The 10,456-nt window shown below is 43.3% G+C and overlaps 1 protein-coding gene across 2 annotated transcripts in view; it reads left to right on the plus strand.

The window, feature by feature from the left end:
* The window catches only part of SNRNP40 (small nuclear ribonucleoprotein U5 subunit 40), a 45,899-nt gene that overhangs the window by 8,359 nt on the left and 27,084 nt on the right, over positions 1 to 10,456 (plus strand). For both annotated transcript variants that reach the window (XM_008056383.1, XM_021711520.1), the window contains exon 4: positions 2,728 to 2,893. In XM_008056383.1, coding sequence (XP_008054574.1) covers positions 2,728 to 2,893 — 166 coding nt within the window. The remainder of the gene's footprint in view (positions 1 to 2,727; positions 2,894 to 10,456) is intronic.

The following is a 10,456-nucleotide window of genomic DNA, read 5'->3' on the forward strand; positions in this document are numbered from 1 at the left end:
TGCGGGTCTTGAACCCGCAGGCTCAGGCAATCCACTCACCTCAGCCTCCCAAAGGTGTGGGATTACAGGCTGAGCCACCGAACCTGGCTTATACATTTTTTTAATGCCTTTGGTGGGGGTCTAAGTGTCATTCTGTCACCCAGGCTGGAATTCTGTGGCATAATCATGACTTTCTGTAGCCACGGGCTCCTAGGCCCAGGTGCCTTCCAACTCAGCCTCCCAAGTAGCTGGGATTACAGATATATATCACCACGGTGGGCTAATTTTTCAACATTTTTTGTAGAGACTGTCTCAATATGTTGCCCAGGCTGGCCTCAAACTCCTGGACTCAAGTGATCCTCCTGACTTGATCCCCCCAAAATGGTAGAATTAAAGGCGTGAGCAGATCAGGCGTGGTGGCTCACACTGTAATCCCAGTACTTGGGGAGGTGGAGGTGAGAGGATTGCCTAAGCCCAGGGGTTCAAGACCAGAATAGATCAAAAGATTAGCCGGGCTTGGTGGCGTGTGCCTGTAGTTCCAGCTACTTGGAAGGCTGAGGCAGGAGGATCACCTGAGCCTGGCAGGACGAGGCTGCAGTGGCTGGGAGAGTGCCACCACACTCCAGCCTGGGTAACAGATGGAGATTTCAACTCAAAAATAAAAATATAGGCCAACTCGGTGGCTCAGCCTATAATCCCAGCACTTTGGGAGGCCAAGGTGAGTGGATTGCCTGACCCCGCGGTTTCAAGACCCATCTGGACAACTTGACGAGACCTCCTCTGTACGATAAATAAAAAATTAACTGGGCGTGATAGTGCACGCCTGTAGTTCCGTCTACTTGGAAGGCTAAGGCAGAAAGATCGCCGGAGCCTAGCAGGTTGAGGCTACGGTGGCCGTGAGCATGCCACTGCACTCCAGCTTGGGCGACAGAGTGAGTCTCCAACTTAAAAATAATAATAATAAAATAAAAATAAATAGCCGGGCTCGGTGGCTCAGCCTGTAATCCCACGCCTTGGGAGGCTGAGGTGAGTGGATTGCCTGAGTCCGCGGGTTCAAGACCCACCTGGGCAACTTGGTGAGACCTCATCTCTACAATAAATCAAAAAATTAGCCGGGTGTGGTAGCGCGCGCCTGTAGTTCCAGCTACTTGGAAGGCTGAGGCGGAAGGACCACCGGAGCCCAGCAGGTCAAGGCTGCGGTGGCCGGGAGTGGCCAGTGCGCTCCAGTCTGGGTGATAGAATGAGACTCCAACTCAAAAATAAATAAAAAAAATAAAGACGAGCAATCGCACCTAACACTAACGCCAATCTCTACTCAAAACTTTAATTTTTACATATTTGTTAGAACTATAATTTTGCTGCTTTTTTTTCTCTTAGCGTCTTTTATATATTGTTATTTCTGACATCCAAACATTTGAATGATTGTATTATTTTAGACCACAAACAAATAATATAGAAATTAGGTTATATAAAATTTATTCCGGGCCGGGCTCGGTGGCTCAGCCTGTAATCCCAGCGCTTTGGGAGACCGAGGTGAGTGGATTGCCTAACCCTGCGGGTTTGAGACCTGCCTGGGCAACTTGGCAAGACCTCATCTCTACAATAAATAAAAAAATTAGCTGGGCATGGTAGTGCATGCCTGTAGTTCCAGCTACTTGGAAGGCTGAGGCGTAAGGATCGCCGGAGCCCAGCAGGCGAAGCTGTGTTGGCCGGGAGCAGCCACTGCACTCCAGTCTGCGCATCAGAATGAGACTTCAACTCAAAAAAAAAAAAAATTTATTCCATTGTTATTCCGGTAAACATTTATTGTTTAAATTTCTGACTTTGGCCAGTCACAGCGGCTTACACCTATAATTCTATCACTTTGGGAGGCCTAGGCAGAAGAATTGCTCAAGTCTAGGAGTTCAAGACCAGCCTAGGCAACATAGCCAGACCTCATCTCTACAAAAAATAAAATTAGCTGGGCATGGTGGCTTGTGCCTATAATTTCAGCTACTGGGAGGCTGAAGCAGAAGGATCACCTGAGCCCAGGAGGTTCAGGCTGGGTTGAGCTGTGATCCATGTCACTGTACTCCAACCTGGGTTACAGAGTAAAGCTCTGACTCAAAAAAGAAAATCTGTGACCTCTAAAATCTTAGTGTGCTTCATCAATTGTTACACAGTGTTGTATGCATTTTAAGTAAAACATTATAAAGCTTGGTACAGTGGCTACCCCAGTTACTTGGGAGACTGAGTTGGAAGGATTACTGGAGGCCAGGAGTTCACAATCAACCTGGGAAACATAGTGAGACCTTGTCTCTAAAAAAGAAAAGAGAAAGGAAAACAATAATAAAATCAGTCATAACATAGGCAAAAGAAAAGGTTTGGTTTTTAGAGAAAGGGTTGGAATTTCTTAGCTCTCGGGTCCAGAATTGCCAGTCTTTCTTAGCTTTATAGCAGCAGGGAGCTGTCATACATAAAATAACTATCACAAAGGAAGAAAAGATGGAGAAAACCACTGTGTTGGATGCATGTCATGGGGACTCACAGAAGAAGAATTTTTAAGAACTTTATACAGTAAGCCTTATAACTGGGCCTAAAGCATGAGTAGGGTTTTGGTAGGTAGGATGAGACATTCCATCATCATGGGGCAAACTGGTAGAGTACGACAGGTCAGTGATTTCGAAGAATTTGGCACATTTTGGCAAGTGGTGAGGATGGGTTGTTATTATTTGTCTTCACTTTTTTGTTCTTCCTCTTACTTTCTAGTATGCTATTCTCGGCTTCCACGGATAAAACTGTGGCTGTGTGGGATAGTGAAACAGGCGAGAGGGTTAAAAGGCTAAAGGGACATACTTCCTTTGTGAATTCCTGTTATCCAGCCAGGAGGGGCCCCCAGCTTGTCTGCACTGGCAGTGACGATGGTACAGTTAAGGTGAGTATTGTCTGTGTTACAGTTTCTAAGGTGACATAATGTGAAGCTTAACTTGCCTTTCCACCTCTGCTGTCTTCTCCTGCACAACTTGATTTTAGTAGTCATTTCCCAAAACAGACACTCGACACTTGAAATCGTTCCCCATTTAAAATAAGCAATGTTTTAATTGCCCTATAGAATAATATTAGAACCATAGAATAGTTTTTTGTTTTGTTTTGTTTTGAGTCGCATCTCACTCACCCAGGCTGGAGTGCAGTAGTATGCTCACGGCCTCTGCAGCTTCGACCTACTGGACTCAGTCAGTCCTTCCACCTCAGCCTTCCAAGTACCTGGAACCACAGGCATGTGCCACGCCTGGCTAATTTTTTGATTTTTATTGTAGAGATGAGATCTCACCATGTTACTCAGGCTGGTCTAGAACCTGTGAGCTCAGGCAATCCTCTCATCTCCATCTCCCAAAGTACTGGTATTACAGCTGTGAGCCACTGCGCCTGACATAATAAATTGTCACTTGAAATAAAGTAGGCCGGGCTCGGTGGCTCAGCCTGTAATCCCAGCATTTTGGGAGGCCGAGGCAAGTGGATTGTCTGAGCCCAGGGGTCCGAGACCCACTCAGGCAACTTGGCGAGACCTCGTCTCTACAATATATCAAAAATCAGCTGGGCATGGTAGCGTGTACCTGTAGTTCTGGCTACTTGAAAGGCTGAGGTGGAAGGATCACTGGAGCCCAGCAGGTCGAGGTTGCAGTGGCCGGGAGCATGCCACTGCACGCCAGTCTGGAGGACATAGTGGGACTCCAACACAGAAATAAAATAAAATAGACCGTGTAGGTTTGATTCTTGGCTCAGATGTTAATTGTGTAATGTAGTAAGTTCACTTTTCTGAGCTTCAGTTTCCTAATTTTTATTTATTTATTTATTTATTTATTTATAGTTGGAGTCTCACTCTCGCCCAGACTGGAGTGCAGGCTCGACCTGCTGGGGCTCCGGCGATCCTTCCGCCTCAGCCTTCCAAGTAGCTGGAATTACAGGCATGTGCTACCACGCCCGGCTAATTTTTTGATTTATTGTAGAGATGAGGTCTCGCCAAGTTTCCCAGGCGGGTCTCAAACCCACGGGCTCAGGCAGTACACTAACCTCAGCCTCCCAAGGCACAGGATTACAGGCTGAGCCACCGAGCCCGGCTCAGTTTCTTAATTTTTAGAACACAATGACAGTTATATGCACATCTTATGAGGTTATTGTAATTATCCCACCAACAGGGAGATAGTAAAAAGCAAAAGGCTATTGTGAGATTACAGACAATATGTAAAAAGCTCAGTAAATAAACTGTTTAACAGTAGCACCGGATGCTACAAAATCACCTGGAGAATCTGTTAAAAATATCTGAAGATTCTGGTTCAGTGGGTCTGAAATGGGAATCAGAATTTTTGACTTTTCATCTAGTGACTTTGGGAGCCCTCATCCAGCATCCATTTTATTTTTTATTTTGTTTAAATTATTTATTTATTATAGAGTTGTATCTTCGTTTTCAAAATTAGGGAAATGAGACCTAGAAATAGTAACTTACCTGAGAGGCACACAAGGGCACACTGTATCATAATCCCAAGTATTTTTTTGTTTCTTTGGCCCTGATTTTGGACTCTCTTGTATTTTAATAATAGGAAAGAACTTCAAAGGGGTACGTCTAAGAATCTTCTCTTAAAAGTGGTAATACAGCTTTGAGATATTTTTCTACTGAATAATTTTTTTGCCTAATCTCTTGGTGGCGCCCCTTGATGCTTGATTGAGAAGAGAGTGTGTGGCTTAGCACTCGACTATCTAGCTGTAGTTGAAGAGTCTTAGCAGTAACTGATTTGCTGATTGACAGTTTAAAAGATAGTAGAAGGTGAAAATGCTCTAATGAATTTTGTTAACAAACATTATTGAGGGCTTGCTATAATTAAAATCTAGGAATTCCTATTTATTTCTATCTTTCCTTTTATCATTTCTCTCTCTCATTCTGTTCTTTTATGTGTCTGTTCTCATATTTATCTTTTTGTCTCTCCTTAGCTTTTTCTAGTAGTAGAAAAAGAGTATATCTGTCCTTTCTATCGTCTTACTTTTTTTGCTTCTTTTCTCCTTTAATTAAACATAAATTGGCATAGATTTGGCATGATTATTTTAACTTATTACTCAAGGCTTTTTTTTATTTGTTTTTTTTTTGAGTCAGAATCTCACTCTGTCGCCCAGGCTAGAGTGCAGTGGCATGCTCACAGCCACCCCAGCATCGACCTGCTGGGCTTAGGCAGTCCTTCTGCCTCAGCCTTCCAAGTAGCCGGAACTACAGGCGTGTGCTACCATGCCCAGTTAATTTTTTATTTATTGTAGAAATGAGGTCTTGCCAAGTTGCCCAGACTGGTCTCAACCCCACGAGCTCAGGCAATCCTCCCACCTCAGCCTCCCAAAGTGCTGGGGTTACAGTCTGAGCCGAGCCCAGCCAATATTTTTTTTTTTTTGAGTTGGAGTCTCACTGTGTCGCCTAGACTGGAGTGCAGGTGCATGCTCTTGGCCACCACAGCCTCTCGACATCATGACCCATTTGTTGGATACAATAAAGATGCAGATAACTTCTGTGATAGTCCAGAGATATATAAGTTGAATCTAATTATGAGGAAACATCAAACCTAAATTGAGGATCATAACTGTACTGTAATTTTCAGGAGTTTCAAGGTTATGAAAAGGAAAGTCTCGGCGGGGCACAGTGGCTCACGCCTGTAATCCTAGCTCTTTGCAAAGCAGAGGTGACAGGATTGCAAGAGACCTGCCTCAACAACTTATCTCTACAGCTCTTATCTCTACAGTTAATTCAAAAAGTTAGCTGGGTATGGTGGTGTACATTTGTAGTTCTAGCTTCTTAGAAGGCTAAGGCAGCAGGATTGCCTGAACTCAGCAGATTGAGGCTGTGGTGAGCCATGACTGTATCTCCAGCCTGAGTGACAGAGTGAGACTCCGACTCAAAAAAGTTACTAGAGCAACACATAAACAGATTCATAAACAGATACACGCATAGGGTCAGAGTATAAAATGTATTTCTTAGTGTGGGTTTTGATAAAAAGTTTGCTCAAAGAGGAAACTGACTTGATGAAGAGTACCAGGAAGTCAGTAGCAAAACGAGGACCAGAATTTAAAAGTCCTATTCCATTACATCGATGCTGTAGTAACTTAAAAATATTAAGGTTGGGCACGGTGGCTCAAGCCAGTAATCCCAGCACTTTGCGAGGCTGAGGCAAGATGATTGCCTGAGTCCAGGGGTTCGAGACCAGCCTGGGCAACTTGGTAGGACCGTGTCTCTACAATAAGTCAAAAAATTAGCCGGGCATGGCAGTGCATGCCTATAGATCCAGCTACTTGGAAGTCTGAGGCGGAGGGAAGGCTCGCCTGAGCCCAGCAGTTCAAGGCTGCAGTGGTTTGAGTTGAGGTCTCAATCTGGCATGTAGTGGTATAATCACCACCATACCTGGCTAATTTTTTTATTTTTTTCTTTGTAGAGATGAGATCTTACTATGTTGCCTGGGCTGGTCTCAAGCTCCTGGTGTCAAACAGTTCTGCCTCAGCCTCCTAAAGTCCTGGGACTACAGACATGAACCCCATGCCTGGCCCAATATCTTTTTTTCTATAATTTTTTATTTATTTATTTATTTTTTTGAGCTGGAGTCTCACTGTGTCGCCCAGACTGTAGTACAGTGGCATGCTCCCGGCCACCACAGCCTCGACCTGCTGTGCTCTGGCGATCCTTCCACCTCAGCCTTCCAAGTGGCCGGAACTACCAATGCTCGCTACCATGCCCGGCTAATTTTTGTGATTTATTGTAGAGACGAGTTCTCACCAAGTTGCCTTGGCTGGTCTCGAACCCATGAGCTCAGGCAATCATCTTGCCTCAGCCTCGCAAAGTGCTGGGATTACTGGCTTGAGCCACCGTGCCCAACCTTAATATTTTTAAGTTACTACAGCATCGATGTAATGGAATAGGACTTTTAAATTCTGGTCCTCGTTTTGCTACTGACTTCCTGGTACTCTTCATCAAGTCAGTTTCCTCTTTGAGCAAAAGTGCTGGCGTTACAGTCTGAGCCACTGAGCCTGGCCTATTTTATTTATTTTTATTTATTTTGAGTTGGAATCTTACTACATCGTGCAGGCTGGAGTATAGTGGCATGCTCACAGCCATCCCAGCGTCAATCTCCTGGGCTCCAGCGGCCTTCTTGCCTCTGCCTTCCAAGTAGTTGGAACTACAGGCATGTGTTACCACACGTGACCAGCGGGTTTTTTTTGGTTTTTTTTGTTTGTTTGTTTTTTGTAGAGACGAGGTCTCACCAAGTTGCCCGGATCAGTCTCAAACCCGCGGGCTCAGGCAATCCACTTGCCTCTGCTCCCAGAGTGCTGGGATTACAGGCTGAGCCACCGAGCCCAGCCAATATAATTTTTTAAATTGAAGTAAAATTTAGTTTAACAAAATTTACCCTTTTTAAAAGTGCACAATTCAGGGAATTTTATTACATTTACAATGTATATCAGCATCACCATGATCCAATACCAGAACATTTTGGTCACCCCAAAAGAAACTCCTAACCCATTAAGTAGTCACTCCTCTCTTCCTCCTTCCTTTCATTCCCTGGAAACTGCTAACCTGCTTTTTTTGTCTTTATGATTTGCCTGTCTGGATATTTCATATAAATAGAGTTATACAGTATGTGGCCTTTTACAATCGACTTCTTTCACTTAGCACAATATTTTTCAGGTCAATTCATGTTGTAGCATGTATCATTATTAGATTCCTTTTTTCTTTCTTTATGAGTCTCAGTCTCAACTCTGTTGCCCAGGCTGGAATGCAATAGCATACTCATGGCCACTGCAGCCTCGACTGCTGGGCTCAGGTGATCCTTCTGCCTCAGCCTTTCAAGTAGCTGGAACTATAGGCATACACCATACCCAGCTAATTTTTCTTTTCTTTTCTTTTCTTTTTTTTTTTTGATTTATTGTAGAGATGAGGTCTTGCCAAGTTGCCCGAGTGGGTCTTGGACCCACGGACCCAGGCAATTCACTCACTTCGGCCTCCCAAAGTGCAGGATTACAGGCTGAGCCACCGAGCCTGGTCATTTTTCTTGATTTATTATACAGATGAGGTCCACCAACTTGCCCAGGCTGGTTTTGAACACCTGGACTCAGACAGTCCTCGCCTCTGCCTCCCAAAGTGCTGGGATACAGGTGTGAGTCACCACGCCCAGCTACCTATTTATATTTCTATCTATAGTTTATGAGTATTGTAATTTTTCCATATCCTCACCAGCACTTCATGGTTTCTGTTTGTTTGTTTGTTTGTTTGTTTGCTTTAATGGCCATTCTGGTGGGAATAAAGTGGTTTCTAATTGTGGTATGTTTTTTGAGTCAAAATCTCACACTGTCACCCAGGCTGGAGCTCAGTGGCTTGCTTATGGCTACTGCAGCCTCAGTCTGCTGGGCTCACACGTTCTTTCTACCTCAGCCTTCCAAGTAGCTGGAATTACAGGCACATGCTACCACGCCCGGCTAATTTTTTGATTTATTGTAGAGACAAGATCTCGCCACATTGCCCAGGCTGGTCTCAAACCCATGGGCTCAGGCAGTCCTCTCGCCTCTGTCTCCCAAAGTACTGAGATTATGGACATGAGACACTGCACCTGGCCTAATTGCAGTTTTAACTTGCATTTCCCTAATGACTTATGTTGTTGAGAATCTTTTCATGTTCTTAGTGACCATTTTTATATCTTAGGCAAAATGTGTATTCAAGTTCATTGTCTACTTATTAATTGGGCTGTTTGTATTTTTGTTGTTGAATTAAGAATTCTTTATTCTGGGTAATAGACCTTTATTGGATACATGATTTACAAATAGTTTCTTCCACTCTGTCAGTTATTGTTTCGTTTTATTGACAGTATCCTTTCATATATAAAAGTTGTAAATTTTTGCGAAGTCTAATTTACCATTTGTTGCCTTTGTTGCTTGTGCTTTTGGTATCATATCTAGGAATTCATTGCCAAATTAAGGTCATAAAGACCCCTATGTTTTCTTCTAAAAATTTTTGTAATTTTGGCTCTTGATCCATGTTGATTTACTTTTTTCATATCATATAGATGCTTAACTTCATTTTTTTTGTAGTTGACTCGGCACCTTTTGTTGAAAAGACTATTTTTTTCTGTGTGTAGGCCAGACATTTTTCCTTCTTTAAATATCTCATAGTTTTTTGTTGAAAACTAGAAAAATATAATGTGGCAACTCTGAAAATTAGATATTCCTAAGAGTTTGTTGTTGTCATTTATTGTAGTTGCTTCTTTGTTTAGTGATTTTTTTGAACTAATTTTATAAAGTGTATTTTTTGTCCTATGTAACTAATGAATTCTTGCTCCATTAGTTTAGTGGTCAGCTAGAGATTGAGAGAGATTTTTTTAATCCTCTAGAAAGGAAAAAAAACCTTCCCCAGTCTTTGCAGATTGTCTCTTTGTGTAGTTGGAGCCTGTCTTCAACTCTCAGTCCTGCAGTTTATAACTGCCTTATTCTTCACTTCCTACTCATGCAAAACCTGAAAGTCAACCAGAGAACTTAGGGCCTTATCAGGTCTTTTCTAAGTAAGTGCTCAGCCCTGGATATATAAGTGGCCTTCTAGATTCCCAGGAATATGTCAGAACTTTTCTTTCTTTTTTTTTTTGAGTTGGAGTCTCACTCTGTCGCATAGACTGGAGTACAGTGGCCGCTCTTGGCCACCGCAGCCTCAACCTGCTGGGCTCTGGCATTCTTCCGCCTCAGCCTTCCAGTTAGCTGGAACTACAGATGTGCGCTACCACACCCGGCTAATTTTTTGATTTATTGTAGAGATGAGGTCTCACCAAGTTGCCCAGGCAGGTCTCGAACCTGCAGGCTCAGGCAATCCACTCACCTCAGCCCCCAAGGCGCGGGATTACAGACTGAGCCACCGAGCCCGACCTATCAGAACTTTTCAAAGCTCTTAGTCCCTAAATTGTCTCCTTCCCCAGCCTTTTTTTTACCAAACTCTTGGGTTTGTCTTTTTACCCCAACTATTGTTTCTTGCCCAGGCAGCAGAGGCTAATGCACTAGCCTTTAAGTATTTTAAGGAACATTCCAAGTTGGGCAAAATAAAAGCCTTTTGAGCTCATCCTCCAGGGAGCCACCTAGCAGGTAAAAGCAAACAACCACAGTTCTTTGAGAATGAGGAATAAAGCCCCTGTTTCCTCCAAGTACTGATAAACTATACTGGACATGTGGGCTGTTGTATTAAAAGCCCTTGCCAGTCAGGAGATGGAACCAGCATAAATTAAAACACTACAAAGTGCTCTTATGGGGGCTCGGGTGGATTTTGTTTTTTGTTTGTTTGTTTGTTTGTTTTTCTCATAAGGAGTTTGCCTGCTTGCTATAAACTGGGTTCAAGTGATTCTCCCACCTTGGCCTCCCAAAGTGCTGGGATTACAGGCATGAGACACTGTATCTGGGCTTCTCTATATATATATATATTTTTTTTTTTTTTTTTTTTTTT

This window comes from Carlito syrichta, unplaced genomic scaffold (assembly GCF_000164805.1).
Source record: "Carlito syrichta isolate Samal-C Ts95f unplaced genomic scaffold, Tarsius_syrichta-2.0.1 Scaffold302336, whole genome shotgun sequence".
Taxonomy (NCBI): Eukaryota; Metazoa; Chordata; class Mammalia; order Primates; family Tarsiidae; genus Carlito; species Carlito syrichta.